General features: G+C 41.8%; 1 protein-coding gene across 21 annotated transcripts in view; it reads right to left on the minus strand.

Annotated features, from left to right (window-relative positions):
* The window catches only part of Elavl2 (ELAV like RNA binding protein 2), a 155,240-nt gene that overhangs the window by 17,818 nt on the left and 118,858 nt on the right, over positions 1 to 18,564 (minus strand). For 20 of the 21 annotated variants that reach the window (XM_051164158.1, XM_051164166.1, XM_051164139.1 and 17 more), the window contains one exon: positions 17,808 to 17,911. In XM_051164158.1, the coding sequence (XP_051020115.1) occupies positions 17,808 to 17,911 (104 nt within the window). Of the gene's footprint in view, positions 1 to 16,114; positions 16,238 to 17,807; positions 17,912 to 18,564 lie in introns of those variants that run through there. The other variant, XM_051164215.1, reaches the window with a different exon arrangement.

Raw genomic sequence — 18,564 nt, forward strand, 5'->3', positions numbered from 1 at the left:
GGGCCAATAGCTTCTTCCTTCAGCAAAAGTGAGCTGATTTCCAATCTGCAGTCACTGGATTAATATATGGGTTTGGATTTTAAATTTTCACTGCCACTTAAACAGGTGAATATTTAATGCCTGAGGAGCAAGGTTATGAAATGTCAAAACTACTAAGTGAAGGATCTAATTTAAGAGGCAGCCAGAGCGTCTGCAATTTAAATATTTAAAGATGATACAGGGAGTACAAAAACTGAACACCAATCTGCTTCCAAGACAGCAATTTAAAACTCAGGTTTATTCTGGAAGTTCTCACAAGCCTACAAGTGATATAATAAACCAAGGCAAGCAATACTGAGACTCCTTGAGGGAAGAAAGGGGGGGGTGGGGGGGGGTGAGAAGCAGCCAAGACACCCTCTAGCCAACGGCTTTCCCGAAGTGCTCTTCACAAATGCTATTACAGCAGACAAGCAGAGAGAGAGAGAGAGAGAGAGAGAGAGAGAGAGAGAGAGAGAGAGAGAGAGAGAGAGAGAGAGAGAGAAACTTACCAGAGTAATTAGGTCTCAAAAATGGAATACTCCAAAACAACTGTATTCTTTGTAATTAAAAAACTATTTATTCATCATCAGCTAAAACTAATTACAAATTAAACATGCAAAGATGAGTAATGCATACACCAAGAGTGGGTTATCAAAACAGGTTAATCAAAATTCATAAAGTTACAAGGAATTTTTAATATCTTATGGATAAGACCTGGTACTTCATTAAACATGAAGTTTGAGCCCCTAGACCATCACTGCGTTCTACAGGAGCGTGTCTGAAATGAGTCTATCCAGCAGCGCTGTTGCCCTGTCTCCAACTCATCAATGGGAACATCAGAAACAGTGGCTTTAATACTGACAGACTGAAGTGGTTATGATTCACAAATGAACATAGTAAGCGGTTTCTCTTTCAACTATGAACATGTGAAAAGTCACCCACTGACAAGATTACCAATGAACAACTTTTATCATTTGTCAACTACTGACCCAGAACTCCAAACATTAAACTTGAAAATTATATACTTGCCATTTTAGACTTTTTTTTAAAGCTTTATTCATTTTCTTCTAACTGAAAAGAGTGGGTAAGGTCATAATTACGCCCATTTACACTGAAAGTTATTTGCTGTTCATGTCATAAAGTGAAGGCCTGATTGAGACTATCTGAGAAAGTGACTACCACTAAACACAAGTTGGCACTCAGTAGAGTGGAAGCAAAGGTCCTATGACAGCACCATGGCTCCACAGCTGGCTGCTGCACAGCTTCCAGAGGGGCTCAGAACACACACAGAGGAATTTAGCCTCAGAACACAATTTAGGCCACAGACCTTAAAATGTACCCGAAGGAAAGAGCTGCACTTTGATCCACTTCCAAACGCAAAGCACTACTGGAGCATGTTCAGAACACATCAAGCCATATGCATTATCATAGCCCTGGATTACATTTTCAGGAAAGGCGTGTTTTCCCATGAGCGGCAAATGAGAAAGGCTGAGAGAACCATGCAAACTAAAGATTGGCCCCAGCAAAGATGTGGGGGATAAGCAAACAGTAACTTCTAGCAAAAGGCTTACACAAGTTTACACTCCAGTGTACTTTCTTTTGATATTCCAGGATACAAAAATGAGAAAACACAGCTGGAGGAAAAAATAGACCTTCATGCTGTACCTCAAGTAGATTTGCTCAATGTTATGACTAATAATGATTGCTTAAATGCAACTGAGTTCAGAGATAGCATGGAATAGGTTTTTTTGGTAGCCCTGGCTGTCCCAGACACTCTTTGTAGACCAGGCTGGCTTCAGAGTTCCACCTGCCTCTGCCTTCCAGAATGCTAGGAATTACAGGTATGTGCCACCCTGTCCGACCACCATGAAATACTTCTGATGGTGTTATTTCCTGATCAAAATGCCTGAGTGCTTCCAATTGCTTTTAGAGTAACCTAAACTTTCTTGGACTTTTCTGCTTAGGGTATTGCCCACCTTTTCTATATAAATTCAAATAACGTACAGTTTCCCTAGGCTTCTTCCTCTGCTAAATAAAAGCTGCTGCTCTGACTCAGTCATTCCCAACTTCTTGCCGACATCAGCTAGTCTACTTCTCTATGCCGCCAATGCTTGCCAGTCCTGCCCACTCTGTTTGATCCCATGACTCTGTTCTTGTACCTACAGTGCACCGATGGTGCTGCTCTTAACCTGGGATTGCAACAGGGCATACCTACCGTTATCCTGTTTGGCTAGCGACAAAACTCCTTGAAATAGGGAAATACCTGCCGTACGCCTTTGGCGTACATTGGTGTAGCCCTCATCACTTACTGTGATGAAGACAGTGTGTGATGATCACGCACTAAGGTGGAAAGCTTACAAAAGTTTGTTTAAAAGTTAGGACAAGCCACAAGCCTGATACGGAATGCCAAAGTTCAAAGTGTTGTCAACAGAAGGGACTGACAATTCTTCTAAACACGTTTAATGGGGAGTTTTGGCTCTTAAATTGAGGGTTTAAATCCCTAAATGAAACAATCTTCAACAGAATAATATAGTACTGGTGGGGTTGGGGTGGGAATAGGGAATGGACTTAAATCTGGAATAAAAAGATAACAAAAGTGTGCACCAGGCATTGGTGTTTCATGCTTTTACTCCCAGCATTCAGGAGGCAGAGGCAGGTGGCTCTCTGAGTCAAGGCCAGCCTGGTCTACTGAGTGACTTCCAGGACAGCTACAGCTAATAAAGAGAAACTCTGTCTGGGGGGTGGGGGGAAACCAAAAGAACAAAAACAAACAAGTAGCTTGTCCAAAGACACAGAGAAAAGAAGCAGGTATTCCATTCAGAGATGTGGCTTTTCCATCCATCCATTTTTTTATTATACTATTTGCTGAAACATGGCCTTTGAACTCACAAATAACTAGTGAAATAACAGTCAATGAGAGGATGAGCAGCCGTTGCCACGGATACTTGAAGAGACAGTGTAAGAAGCTGTGGCACTATTCTTTGATAAGTTAAAACATCCTCTTAAGTACATGTAAGAACTATGAACCGTGGATGAAAGCCAGGGCTCAGTGTGAAGCATGTGCCACACAAGCCTGATGAGTGCAATCTCTGTAATCCACACACAAACAGAAGGGGAGAACATACCCAGAGCTGTCCCCATCTCTACATGTGTGCACACATACAGAGTGATGATGATAATACATTTTAAAGAGTACTGGCTGGCTGGTTGGTTGGTTTTTTGAGACAGGGTTTCTCTGTGTGTTGCTTTAACTGTCCTGGAGCTTGAACAGTAACCAAGCTGGCCTCGAACTCAGAGATCTACCTACTTGTGGCTTCCAAGTGTTGGGATTAAAGGTGTGTGCCATCAGCACCCGGCTTAAAGTTTGTTGTTTGTTTTTAAATACGAAACACTTGAAGTGAGTGACTTGATTAGTACAAATACAGAATTTCTTCTATTACTAATGTCCAATATTTATTTAGGTTGGGGGGGTTACTTTTTGGAGGCAGGCCAGGAAAATAAAGAGAAAATGAAGAATCTTGACATTACACCAATTGACACCAACTGAAATATACCTACAACACAAGCTCTCCTATAGTGCAGTGCTTCTGCCTCTTTTGAAAATCATACACCATTTAGAAGAAAAAGACAGCTGGTTGCTTCCACTGTGGAGGCTTCTCAGCCTTGTAGCAGTTTCATATTCCATTGAGTTTAAAAAAAAGTCAAGGCAATTGACCTTAGATCCCACCTAAAGATGAAGCTAAGATTAAGAATAACGGATCCTAAGACACTGTTAAAGATTAATACTGAGAACCCTCAACAGCCAAAGAGAAACAAAAGCATACTGGCGGTAAGTGTTGTGCACAGGAAACTAACAACCGCAGAACTGACTAAATGTGCTTTCCTTCCGCACAGGGCATAGACTTAGCCTCTGAACATGACACCACACACATCGGCTAAACAAAGGATCCAAACAGGCTGTGGTGAGGGACATGGTTCTGGTTTCTCAGGTATGATAGCTGGTATACAATTATGGCCCTTTCACTGTTTTTCCTTGCCTATAGTAGGCAAATAGCTTAACAAGCACTCTTCATGTTAGTAATAACAAACAAAGTGTATATGACAGAGGCAGTCCTGGGACACAACAAAACAACATGCCATCCAAGTTCTCAAAGCATTTCTGTATCTAAAAACAAAGTAAAAATGAAACCAATATTGCCATCCCAATTGATGGAAGAAAGGCTCAAGAATTACTATTAGCTTTGCAGTCAGGTGAGAACAACTTGGCATATGACGTTTTAAGAGGACAACAATTCAAATATTACAAAATATGACATTGGCAAAATCTACTGTAATTACTCCACTCCCTGCATGACCACTGCATGCATTTCATAAGATGGCTGAAGACAAAAAGCCACATGTAGGGAAGAAAATTGCCTTCTCAGAAGGAGAGGCGTCATCCAGAATCCCTTGCAGGGAGCAGAGGGGGAAAGATAGCCTGGGGTGGAAGAGATCAGGGATCCTGCTATGTAGCCCAGGCTAGCCTTATGCCTCAGCTTCCCAAGGACTGGCACTGCATGTGTGCATCACCACTCGAGACATGCAGAATCTACCTGAGCAAACGGAAGAGCCTATGTCAGTTTCATATTTCTAACCAAACTATCGTATATTAAATATCTCCTCTTCTTAGTCTCTCTAGTACAGATTTGTTAACATCTATATAAAAAAAAATAAGAAACAAAGGGTAACACTAGAGGGCAACAATGACAGAAATAATAAGTAAATTTAAAAGAAGAACATCCAATTCCAGATTTGTGTGTGTGTGTGTGTGTGTGTGTGTGTGTGTTGGTTTGGTTCCAAGTCACTACCCAAACAGATGCTTAACGATGTGATCCAATTCCCCAACAGTCTGACTCTAGCATGTGGCACAGTGCATAGAACAAATATGCTATGACAATGTTCAAGAGACGTAAAGGGAACCCTTGGTATTCAGTAGTCAGGATTTCTGTGTGAGGCGTCAATGCTGTCACGTGTCAGCTGCCTCAGGGCTTCGTGCAGGGCAACAGCACTGCTGCTTAGCTTCTGTACGTTGTAAGCTCCTACTGGGCTGAAACTGACTCTTCGGGATGTGCCTGTTGTACAGCCCACGCACCAAGCAGGCGCTCCAGTGTATGAGGAGTGGAGGTAGCCCAAGGACTCGAGCAGGAGCTACCTACAGAGTGCCTCTCATGCTTGATGATTACAGTTGTGATATTTGGCCAAACAACCGGCATTTATGCTTCCCAGGAAACAACATGGGTTAAACAGGCTTATAGAAAGAAAGATGTCCTCTTCCACTTCTTAGGGAGTCGTTTTCCAGTGACGGCTTAAGAGTCCTGTTAAGATCCTGAATCTTGAACAGAGGGGGTCTCCAACTGCAGTGACCGGTCTCCTCAAGTATCTCAGGCCATAAGCACATGAATGCTAGTTGCGGCTCTAGTACACTATTAGCAAGTGATAGCCTAAAGCTTTCACAATCTCTATTTAAGGTCTGAAGGAAGAGAGGAAGCTATGAAAGAGTCATGGGCAATAAGCAGAGACTGGCTGACAGACCTTATATGGAAAATCTCACTTAAAGTAAAAAGTTCAGCTAAATGTTCAGAAAAACATAAATCCTTCAGACATCCACTGTGGGACCATGTCTTCAACATATAACGATGTCTGCCAGAAAATGACAAAGCTATACACCGTCCACCCAACATTAGAAATGGATTTTTTTAAAGTATCCGGAAATGTTTTGGTTTAAACTTGTGGGGTTCTCTACTTTTGAGCATATGAGCATGCCTCCTGATGGGGATCCCCAAAGGGCAAACCACTAAACAGGAGTCAAAAGTCGTGCTGCTGCTAAAGGGGCCCAGATATAGAACATACAGCTAGACCTGGTAGAATTTTCCTACCAATTTATCCTGTCAAAGGTGATCGGTTGGCAAGAATACATACACTTGTGTACTTCTGAGACTTAAGTTTCTCACAAAGGGGTCGTCATACTAAAGCTTCTGTGCCTGAGACACTCCTTTGTGTGACTCTCCTGCTTCTTCACGAAATGGAACCACTCTGTAGCAGCCTATCACCTCAGCAGTCACCACAGAACCCTCTAGAAAGCATCCACTAACTTACATCCAGCAACCGTCATACAGAATAACTGCTATCTCCTGTACTAAGTAACCCTGTCAAGCTTAGGACTGCCTCACCTTACTCTTAAGTTGTTCCAACATTTAGCAAAGCTAAACAGAGCACCCTACACACTCAAAATGCTTACAAAAAACATTCAATTAGTCACAGATATTTCCTGTCTAAGACAGCACAGCCATGATTATACATGATCAACTATTTCTCTATTTAATTTTTTAGACTTTACATTTGTTCATCTTTGCCCTTTCAGGGGTGGGTGTGGGTAGCAGATACACTGCCTATATGTAATGTGTGGTAGGAAAAGGTAACATTTGAAGCTAGCAACCTGGGCTACAGATAGATAACTGGTAGAGGGAGTTGGCAGAGTGGTGGCCTAACATGCATGAGACCCTACCATGGACGCATGGACCCCCAGTACCATATAAACTGGACGTTGTGAGCATTCCTGAAGGCACAGTACTTGAAAGGAAAAGACAGGAGAACAGAAATCCACGCCATTGGCTACATGAGGAGCCCAAAACTAGGCTGAGCGACATGAGGCCCGATGACGCTGATAAATGATGTTAGAAAACTGCACTACTCCCTCACCCAGGTATTGGTCTTGGTCCAGTCCTCTACAGTGCTTAAGAGAATAGGACTCCTGAACATATTATAATTCTTTCCACCAAGCCTTTCAGTGCTCCCAACACTCAGGCACCAGAGGCAGGAGGATTTTTTTCCAGTTCAATGTCAGCTTAGTAGTTTCCATAGCAATTTTCAGCCCAACTAGTGCTATATAATAAGACCCTTACAACCACCACAACCTTGATGTACATTTAGAGTTATCTCATACATGCAAAGACAATTTCCTAACAAATTGTTTTCCTCACTCGAACATATGACAATACCTATTTTAAAATCTGCAACCCAGGGCAATGAGACAGCTCATCGGGTAAAGCACTTGCTGATAAAGATATGAGCTCAAACCCCAGCATGCATATGGTGAACAGTGATAAACCAACTCCTATACACTGTCCTCAGACCGCCACATGCATGCTGTGACATGTGCATGCCTCCTTCCCAACACACATTAATTGTATCTGTATATACAAAATAAGTTAAATAAATAAAACTTCAGCCCCCTATCTTTCTTGTAAATAGTACACAACATCCAAGACAATGTTTGGGGGTCTTATGCAACCCAGTTTATGGGTACATGCATATACATTTTCATGCTAATAGGTACAAAACTAATTTTCTTAATTTCAAGGGCAGTCTGTCTGTAGTAAGCGTCAATCAGTACAAGCTGTGTAATCACTTAAAACAACACCAAGGAAATGAATAAACAGCAAACACCCATCAGTTGCAGAAGACGTTCTGGCCTCGCCTACAATACTTAGCCTTTAACTATGACACAGTGAGCATCTGTGTGAGGAAGACATACATGTGCATGAACAGAGAAGGACTGTTAGGTAAAATACGAAGCACTCCCCGAGGAGCTATGGGAGGGTCTCCAGCATGTGCTCTGTAGATGTGATTGAAGTCATATGACTGTGAGACATTTACTCAGTGCCTATGGGATAACCTGAAACACTAAGCGCTCTCTAACACAATCAGACATCGGAGAGTAATCACGGGAAAGCTTTCTTTAAATGAACTTATGTGCAAGACTAATGTACTCACTCAAAAATGAGATCCTCCATTCTCCAAATGTCTATCAGGCACCTGAGCTACAGATTACCACCCCCCCATGCCCCAAAACCGCTTTAACAAAAAATAATCACTGTACTCCTAAAGCTTTTCCTGTGGCAGTTGTAAGGATCTTATAAGAGGTTTTACAGAAAGCAGGACAGCCTTCCACAGGACAAAACAAAGAGATGGCATCACAGACATTTCCAGAACACCTCCGGAAACTTAAGAAGGGACGGTGAAAAGGGACTGAGCCACCTTGATGTTTGTTCTTCAGACCTGAGTTCCCCTGCAGCATCTCACCGGTAGTTATTTAATTACCCGGAATGATCCGGCACCAGCCCTTTCCTTGGCTCTCACTGGTTGATAGCATCAGTTACACTCACTAGCTGTAATTAACCCTCCAAACAGTACCCGCTTTGCTGCTGGTAGATCAATGTTCTCTGCTACTCCAAGAACAAAGCACAGAGGTGAGAGGTGGTTTTAGCCTTCACCTTCACAGTTCACTTGACTTTGTGGGCCAGGGTAGTTTGCAGACAGTGCAAAACTTCACAATTCCCTCAGGACACCGCTTAGTGAAAAACACTAAAAATATTCTTTGGTTGTGACAATTTCTTAGAAACCTGTTTTTGCAAATCTGAGCCTGCTTTTAGCAAACCTATATAGTGCTTTCATATGGCTGTGGGACAACATTCAGTTTACTGGTCAAATGGTCCTAAATTAAGGTTGCAGACAGGAAATGTTTTCTTTAAAAACTATTTATGGCATGCTATGGTTCTTATGATAATGGAACAAATAACCATTCTGGGGGAGCCCTAGGCAAAAAGATTAACAATAAGATACTAAGGAAAGGTGAAAAGAGATGGTGGGGGACATGATATCAATTTACAATGGATTATCAAATTACTTTTTATACTGTGAGCATCTACACTGACCACCATGAAGATCTTCAGTGCATGGGCTCTAAGCAAGCACAAAGGATACAGGATACAGACAGCAAATGATGTCATGTGTCGTGAGTACCATCTTATGAAGCACCTGATGATCTACAAATGCCCTGAAAAGAAGCTAACTACACAGGAAGAATACATTTATTGCTTCTTCATTAAATCCAGCATTTTAGCATTGAATGCACATTGTTCTACTGGCAAAGCATAAGAGACATTATTTGCAAATAAGCCTGAGTATACCCAAGCATGAATTATGAAGAATCACTAGCCTGCCTGCTTAGGTGAGATCACAGTCTAAGAACCACTCATGAAAGCTGTTAGAGAACATTCTCCTTGGCCTGCGTCTGCTGGTGATCAGGTCAGGAACTCTCGGTGGCTATATATGTTTTGTCAGCCACTCCATCCTAGTGATTCTGAGGAGCAAAAGAAGGTCTGGACATTCCTCATCAGACAGATTTAAAATCTATAATGTTCAAGCCCTGGGCCTTGTTTGTTATGGTTTTCTGGTGAGCTCATAAAAACCAGAGCTCTGCCATATTATAATGTTAGTTTCTGAATGAGACAATTCCCATGTTTTGTCTTAGAAGCATTTCTAGGAATATAAATCACCAACAAATGCAACACTGCGGAAGTTATGATAATTCCATAGAATTCTAAGGATTTCCAGGAACTCAGACCACCAGAACATGCCTACCTCAGATCCTGATCAGACCATGGGAAACTGAAATCAGAAAATTGCTGTTGTACTTAACCTTATAAAGTGGGAGGCTCGATCAATGTCTTCATAGCCTTTCTAGGAATGTAAGGAGACATATATGAATAAAATAGGCAGGAAGCATTAAGGTTCCAAATACAGATAAATAAAAAAACTCATGGGAAATTATTATTTTTTGATTTATGTTTCTAGGACCCAGTGAAGTTTTGCTTCTTCTTTCTTGTCACTCATCTGAAGGCCACTTGAGACTCATTAGCTACCTAAGCGGGAAGGATTAATACCCAACACCCCACCCTGCCCCCATACCTTACACTAATGACAAAGAAGAAGAAGAAGAAGAAGAAGAAGAAGAAGAAGAAGAAGAAGAAGAAGAAGAAGAAGAAGAAGAAGAAGTTGTTGTTGTTGGGCTCCAATTTATCAGGGAAAGAGAATAAGCATTTGCCTCCCTGAGACTGCTACTGTTCATTCACAAGTTACTTTTTTAAGAGTCTTGTGACAACTCATTGAGAAGCAGGCCTGGCAAAGAAGGGTGGATGGACTCCCTCAAGGTAGCACCTAATTCTGTCTAACTAGCTGCGCAGAACAGGACAAACAGATCAAGCATCAGCCTTCCCGGCTCATGATTAGACAAAAGCACACCCACCCATGCCCATAAGCAGTCAGACACAACAGCAGCCACAGCTAGCAAGGCCTTACAGAAACGTCTCTACTGAGGCACACATCTGCAACAGGCATGGAGGCGGACTGAGGGAGAGCTCTGCTCAGGATGGCATTTTCTGGCCTTGTGGATCAGATTCGGGTTTTCCTCTCTTACTTCTAGTTTAAAGCCCAAATCCCTGATAGATCCACTGGACTACAATTCCAGTGCTTTCCGTAGCTGCGTCTTTTTAGGTATTAAAAAGGCACTAGTCAAATGATTCAAAGTTCTGGTCAACTATGACTTATTAAATTCCCAAGCAACCGCCCCCACAACAAAACAAAACAAAAAACAAAAAAAAAAAAAAAAAAAAAAAAACAATAGAAGCAGCAGCAGCGATTTCTTAAATCCATGCCAGTGCTCAAAAGTATCACTTGCAGACAGGTGTACTCAAAAGGCCCCTAACCAGGCAGGTTACAGAGAGAAACTGGCAGCATGCTCTGAGCTAGAATAAATGGAGCCATCTCCCAGCGTCATGGTGTTCCTGGAGAGCATGCTTGGGCAACACAATGACTCAACAACTTCCTCCTGAAGAAGACAGACTCCATCTACTGATGACCATTCCACCATCACCACACCCTATGGTCCGCTAAGGGGCACGTGGAAGAAAAGAGCTGGGGTCTTACTCCCCACCCACGGCCTGTATGAGCACAGCTTCCACTCCAGCAACAACAGAATGATAATATCCAATGAAAAAAATCTATTCAAAGAACAGAAAACTACTGCCTTCTGGGAATTCTCAAATGTCCATCTAACCTTCCACTGAACAGCTGGGAGAAGCAGGGGGACCTTGAAAGGCCAGAGGATGACAACCAGGTCTGGGCTCTTCTGGCTATTTCAGCAAAGCTGGGCAATAAAGAAATCATGCATGGGCTTCGATGAAGCAGAATGTGAAAGACACGAAGGAGATCTCATATAAATAACTCATTAATAAGGTCATCTGTTATTTTGCCTTATCTAAGAGCTTTATAAAATAGATTCAATATAGACGGAATGAGATGTAGCAAATAGCCCATCAGAAGTTGAAACATGGCTCTACACTATAGCATTCTATGAGGTAAGCAAAATTAGGAAAGCACACACTATGTCTATCTGTATATAGTAAAAGGCAAAGAAGTCTCTCTGCTAAGTTTTTATTAGTCCATCTGCTAAGTTTTCATCACTGCTTCATTTCTGATGTGCACTCTTTCTCTCCTTCTAGTTTTTCCAGTTTTGATTTTTCTTATTGTTTAGTTGGCTTTAGCACTGGACAGAGATCTGACAGATTAAATAAATGACGCTTTTTAGCCTAGCACTCATAAGTGGCCAGCAAATTTGAGGACTGTACTTCAAATACTTTTCTGCAAGGTTTCGCAGTCATTTCAAGGATGGGGCAAATAATGGTCTATAGATATGCTTTGAAATGAGGGAGCAGTGCACGATGTGATTCCCAAATTCTACACTTCAACTATCACCAGAAGTAAAGTACTCCAGCCAGAGAAATGCTGGGTGTGTTGAAATGCTCAGACACATGTACATTCTAAACACAAAACCACAGAACAAATGTTCTCTCACAATGACCATCAAGGCCCAATCCCATGTCTCCTTTGTACAGTTCTCTTACTTCTTAGCATCCCTTGTCATTTTCAGGCTCTTCTGTGCATGATGTTAGCAGATTCTATGTGGTTCCTTTAACATTTGCTTTCAAATTTCCACTTCCTACATATTTGTAAGCAATCACCTTCTAGAACTATGCTGCCAGCCTTTTTATCAGAGCACTTACCAACTGGCAAGTCCTTAGCACAGCTTCCATGCCCTCTCCTCCTACTCTACAGTAAGATTAGATTATGCAATATATGGAATATTTAATTCAATTTTATAGAACAACCTACAACAATCACAATGAAACCTAAGCCCATCCCAAACATCTTGTAGCAAAATGAAGCTGGATGAATAAATGGTTTTCCAGAGCAAACTGCACTGAAGTGAACAAGTGATGGAGAAAAAGGAGTCAAAACTTTCAAGCCCTCAGAATGGAATGCTGATTACCCTAACCAAATCATCCCCTAGGAAAGCATTAGTTCACTAGAAAATAAACTGGGAGCCGAGGCATGAATACTCTGATCTCAAGGGGCCACAGAGACTGTGCTTCCAAAAGCAGAACAATGAAACAAAGTTGTATCTTTTCTTAATGTCCTACTAGACACAGCCTATGAAAAGATTCCTTATTTCTCCTAAACAAGCACAGTCAGCACATATTAGTATAAATTACTAACATAATCTTATCAATTGCAGTTGAATATCTCCTACCTAAAATTATTCAGGTCAGAGTGTTTTGGGGACTGAGGAGATGCCTCAGTGATAAGTACTAACTATGCTACCAAAAGACTTAAGTTTGGGTTTGCTGAAATCCACGTAAAAAGCTGGGCAGGCACAGAGGTAACCTGTAACCCCAGCACTCAACAGGCACACTGGCTAGCAAGACTAATGAAATTTTCAAGGTCTGGGTTCAACGAGACCCTGATTCAATAAATAAATAAAGGGAGTATGGGTTGAGGATGGCACCTCACATAAACTTCAAGTATCCATATTCATTCATCCCCCCACCCCCGGCATCCCCCAGAGAGAGAGACAGAGACAGAGAGAGATGGGGCACGAGGGGGGGGGTGGGGGGGGAGCAGGGGGAGGAGTAGAGTAGAGGAGAGTAGAGGAGAGGAGAGGAGAGGAGAGGAGAGACACACACACTCTTACACACAGCACCACGCACACAAAGAAAAGTGATTTGGATGCCAGCCTTTTCCTGATTTCGTAAATGTCTTCCTATGTGTATAGGAAAGCAATCAAGTAAGCAATCTTGGGAGTAGGGCTCATTTACATTTTATATACACCACATATCAACAGTCTGAAGGGCATGCTGTACGTTGTTTCTGAGAAGTTTGTGCACGGAATAGTGTCATGGTGCAGATCCATCTCAAACTCTGGACAAGTTAGACTTCCTGGTTTGGGGAGGCCAAGCTCCATCCAAGTCACTCACAGGCAACCATGGAAGGAAGCTCAATGGTTGAAGGACTGGCTCCAGGGTGACACAGCCAGGTGAGACAAGAAAATATTTCAGAAGTAGAGGCTCACAGTTCCATGCTGAGTCCAACTCACAGCTAAACAGGTGGAAAAATTCAATGTGACATTTTCTAATTTTCCTATTGAGAAAGTCAAAAGTATAAATCTTTAAGAAAAAATTGAAAAGCAATATAGGGGCTCAGAATAAAGGTTTATTAAATTACCTTAATCACTGCCAAACTGAAACACTTTAAGGAATAGGTATTATTAATATTTAATACTCTAATTTTTATAATGCAATTTTCTATATGTGCTTAAATAGTTTAATTATTTTAATAAAGATATTTCATATTTCTAGATGTAGTTAATAATTTTTAGGCAAAAGCAATTTTTAGTCTGCTATATGCTTTAATATTTATGGAGGGAAAAAGAATACACAGGGGCACACTTCCATGCTAGCCATACTTCCACAAATTTCTCTGGGGGTGGAGATTGGTTTTCAGGAGCAGTACCTAACAATAAGAAGTTATTTTCCAGCGACAGAGCTCATATTCTGGAAAGTAAAGCTACACATGCCTTCACATGTTCCAGAGAAGATGGGAGGCATGCTGAGTCAGACGTGTGTATCACCGCGCACAATTGCCCTTCCTGAGTACACGTCGAAAGAATATGCAGGCACTTCAGGAATGAGTAATTTTACTTTGTAAAATAATCATTTTTCTTCTACTTCTGATACATGAATTTAGACGAAAGGACAATCGTGCCGCCTTTAAACTGTGCTTTACAAACTATTCAGATCTTGTCCATACACAAGCAAAGGGCATGACGACTGACAGTCAACAAGCCCTGATCCCCTGAGCAGGCCATAGACGGCGCTCACCGGCAATGGAGAGCCACTGACGGAAGATGCCACTGCACCAGCATGTAAGTTCTTACAGTGCCCTCAGAATATGTTGGATCTCCACTGTCTGAACCATAGAGAAGCTGCTTCTCCCCTGTACCCTCCCCAACATAGCACACTGACATCAGGGAACAGATGCATTTCATCTACTATGACAATGTAAGCAACAGTGTGGGCAAGGGCTAGCAAGCTCCTCGCTTCTGAGGGGATCCATCACTTGTTACCAGCAAGGGATGTTGTAAGCACATTTCCCCAGCAGGCACAGAAAGACCCAGAAACATGACTAACGTCACTCAAGGCTAAGCATGTCAGTGCTGCTCAAAATAAAGCAATACCACTGTAACCTGAAATGAGCATCTTAGGACTTCCTGTTTGTAAACTGTTCTTCGTGAAGGTGAAGACTAAACAGTAAGCTCCAAATGCTGACCACTTAACCAGCATTCTCAAGGAGACATTGACCACAAAGGCTGATCAAAGTAGAAGCTACAAGGCAAACTGAACTGCATGCGCAAAGCAGCAACTGCAGATCAAAAAGAGGGGCTCACCACAGCGTAGGCTGCTGCTGAATCTCACCCAGGGCCACAGAACTCATGCACCTGAGGTTCTGCAGTTTGTGCGTCTAAGTCATTCCTCACTGGTCAATGCAACAATTACCTTAGAGTCTCACGGGGCCTGCATGAGTTTAACTCTTTGAAGAAACAGGGAATACATGTATATGCCACTTGGCATCCCAACTATGACACGAAGCCCTCCCGGGCTGATGCTATCAGGAAGCCTCGAGAAAGACTTCTAAGTCCGCCATCTCTCACAGCACTTCAGTCGCTGCTTCAATACTTAAAAAAAAACAAAAACAAAAACAGGCATTTACCTAAGTTATGCTGATACGACAGTTGGCTTAGAAAACCAAAGGGAACTAAAACTGAAGAAACCTAAATGTCACATACAAACAACTGTATACAAGTAAATATTTTCTTCTAAAGAAAAGCATTGCGTAAGGGTGAGTGTTTGGTGGGGAACCAGAAGGCAGGAACTGGAGTCACTGCTGTCTTCAACTATGCGACCGTGGCTAAGCTGTGCGAGTACCAAGGTCTCCATACCTACTGGAGACAGAGAGCAGCGCGCGAGTCTGAATTATATCCAGGTCATTCTGACAACTTCTGTGGTTACTTGGGGAAGAGCATGGAGTTCAAACAGGGGACAATTCAACATGAGCTGGAACAAACCCGTAAGGCAGCAGCAAAGGAGGGTTTCAGAGAGGCTCTCTAAAAAGAAGGAACCAACCGGGAAGATCAGTCTGAAAGCCAACATCAGGAATAAATTAGAGGACAAGAAGGAGGAGGAGGAGGGAGGAGGGGGGAGGTAGAGGAGGGGAGAGGAGGAGGGGAAGAAGGAGGAAGAAATAGTATTCCAGAGAATGGAAAGACAGACAGACACACACACACACACACACACACACACACGAGATTTCACATTAAGAATGCAAATCCTGTCTAATAGAAAAGAAAAAATAGAAATATAAATATGGGCAAAAATTGTGCAATCTACTTCTGGAAAATGGTCTGCTTTGGCTCTTGAAGAAATCTGGGCCAAATTGAGGATACCAGCTGTTATCTGATATTTTTGCAAGAACCAAATGGGGGCAGGGAGAGAAGTAGCCTGCTGCCTGCCCATCACCCGTCCCAAATTTCAGAAAGGCACAAGTAGCAGATGTCACAGTATAAAAGCCACAAAACACTGTTGTCCTTTCTTGTCCATTCAGCCCAAGAAGCTGGGCCCTGAGGAGTGAAGGCTGGACCACTGGCAGTGAGGGGGCTCCTGTCATCAATGGTTTCTGCAAAGGCTGGGTCCATTTATCCTGTGGTGACCTGCTTCCTCCGCATTTCTACCTTTTTCAGGATCTCAGAGCATGCAGTATGTGTGGCAGAAGAAGTGACTCACTAAGAATGAAAGAATGGTGATTATTTCTGGAACGAGGAAAAGGGTCATTTGCTGAGATGAGCCATCCCAATCACATTTCGTTTTCTTTTTAACAACAACTTGGGCTCTCAGCACTAAGAGCAATTGATTTGGAGGATTGCTGGTCATTTAAGTTAAGAGGAAGCCTACAAAAAATCCATAGGACATAGAACACATAAAACGCCTGGAGATAGCTAGATAGTGGGCACCATTGTTAAGGGCATTGTATTATCACTATTAAGAGACTGAGCATTTGACACAAAGAAAGATTAAGCAGGCAAGTGTGAAGAGCTAGGTACAAAAGAAACTCACATCGGGAAAAAAAAAGATCAAAACCAACTTAAATCTTTATCATCTCAAATTTCTCAGAGTTTTCTTAGAATTCTGATAATACAATAAGCAGTTCCTTTCTGATTATAGGATGTATCTTTTCCTTAGACATTTTCTTTATTACAAACACCCAGAATTCTTGGACATTTCACATTTAAGTGTATTTAGAGACCATGATGCACTTCCCTTTAGATGAAAAGCATTGACAGAAATTTTTCTTATGGGCCAATAAATATAAAAAACGAGGTGTCAAAACAACCCATGGCTAACAAATCACCTTAACTGTCAATCCTAAGAGAAGTCACTTTAAAACACAAAGATGACACCGCACTTCAAGATCTCTTACCAAAAAAAAAAAAAAAAAAAAAAAAGGACAGGTGTCTAAGCAAGATGGATGTCAGTCAGTCTTAACCAACTTCCTCTCTTCTCTTAAGGCTATAGTGTGGGCTCGCTTCTTAAATCATGGTTAGAAAATAGGTTCCAACTTGAGTCAATTGATAGAGACTGTCTAGAATACTATTTTGAAATACATTTCAGAGCAACGCCTAAATTCATCAAGGAAGTGTGCCATGATTGATGTGAGGTGTCTATACTGGCAGGAGCGAAGGCCAGCGATTCAACAGAGGCAACATCAGCTTTATTTGCTAAAGAAAAAGAAAAGTCTGTGCTGAATACTGGATCAACTTCTTATCCACAGAATTCAGGTAAGTATTTCAAAATAAAACATTGCATAAAAGTATCCATAAAATAACTTATTGTACATCTTCAAAGGGAAAATGACCTGTGTACCACGTACGGCTGAGAGCCCATCTTCTCAGAGATCTGCTAGACTGAGTCAAGCAAAAATACAACTACCAAGCTCAGCTTGCTTCTACATTAACTACAAATAGTGTTGAACATTAAACTGGAAAAAGTAATACTTTATTATTAACAGATTGCATAAAATTTAAGTTTCGGTGTCCATAAAAAAGGCTGCGTTAGATCACACCAGAGCCCAACTGTATATGGAGCAGCTAGTCACAGTCTTATGTCAAGGCAGAGGTGCGAGCCATGACTAAGCTTTACTGGTTTACAAAACAAGTGCCAACTACTGCTGTTTAGACAAGTTCAATAATCCCTCAAGTAATAGGACAAGGATTGTCTCTATGACAAGGACTAAATTGAGGGGGATTCACAGAGTACTTATCAGAGGGTATCTATCGCTGCTCTGTCTGTCAATATCAGTGTCTACATAAAGTTGCCTCCTTTGTGCAGTAAGCACAAATATTACATCATATCTCCCAGAAGTGTTTACAGGGCCCAAATGAAAAAAGAACTACAGATAAACTTTTAGTTTAAAAAATCCTTATTTTACAAGTAGATGTAAAGGAAAAAAAGCGAACATACTTTTATTGTTTTGGTTTGAAGTCTCAATCCATTCAGAGTGTTGATAGCTTTCTCTGCATCCTTGGGATCAATGTAGTTCACAAATCCGTACCCCAAGCTCTGCCCTGAGTAAGGAGAGGGAAGGGGAAACGCATGTTAGTTCAACCCCGCTGACAGGAGCTCACTTCGGTTTTAGCACAGGTTCCCGTCATTTGCAAATTTATACACCAGTTCGAACCCAGCAAGCAGTGCTGCTGAGGACACCACGCAGGCCCAGGGCATCCCATCGCACACCACATGCCTAACCCAGAATTGGGCGGCAGCTCCAACATCTAGGCGCATCTGTATGCTGAGCTCCTGAAGGAACAGATAAAGCCGTGAGCTTTATTTTTATTTCCCTTGCCTCACCTAGAAGATAGAATGTGGTAACAGCGACCAGGAACCTATCAGTGTTGCCTGAGTTGTACTGACAGATTTACAGCATCTTGCAACTATAATTACTACAGATAATAAAGTGGTAAAGATGATGTTTCTAAGTGGAAATGTGCCACAAAATGACATTTTGGTCAAGTCTAGTAGAAGTGAAACATTTCTATCACCTAGTGACATCATCACTGTGGTGACTCATAGCACAATTCATAGTCGTGTGCTTATGACAATACTGAGGTCAACAAATATACTGAGCTGGTCATATCAGAATGGACACACACAGTTTGCATCATGGATACTTGATGATAATGGCTATTACAGATTAATGTATTTTCTATTATGCATTTAA

The sequence above is a fragment of the Acomys russatus genome, chromosome 2 (assembly GCF_903995435.1).
Source record: "Acomys russatus chromosome 2, mAcoRus1.1, whole genome shotgun sequence".
NCBI lineage: Eukaryota > Metazoa > Chordata > Mammalia > Rodentia > Muridae > Acomys > Acomys russatus.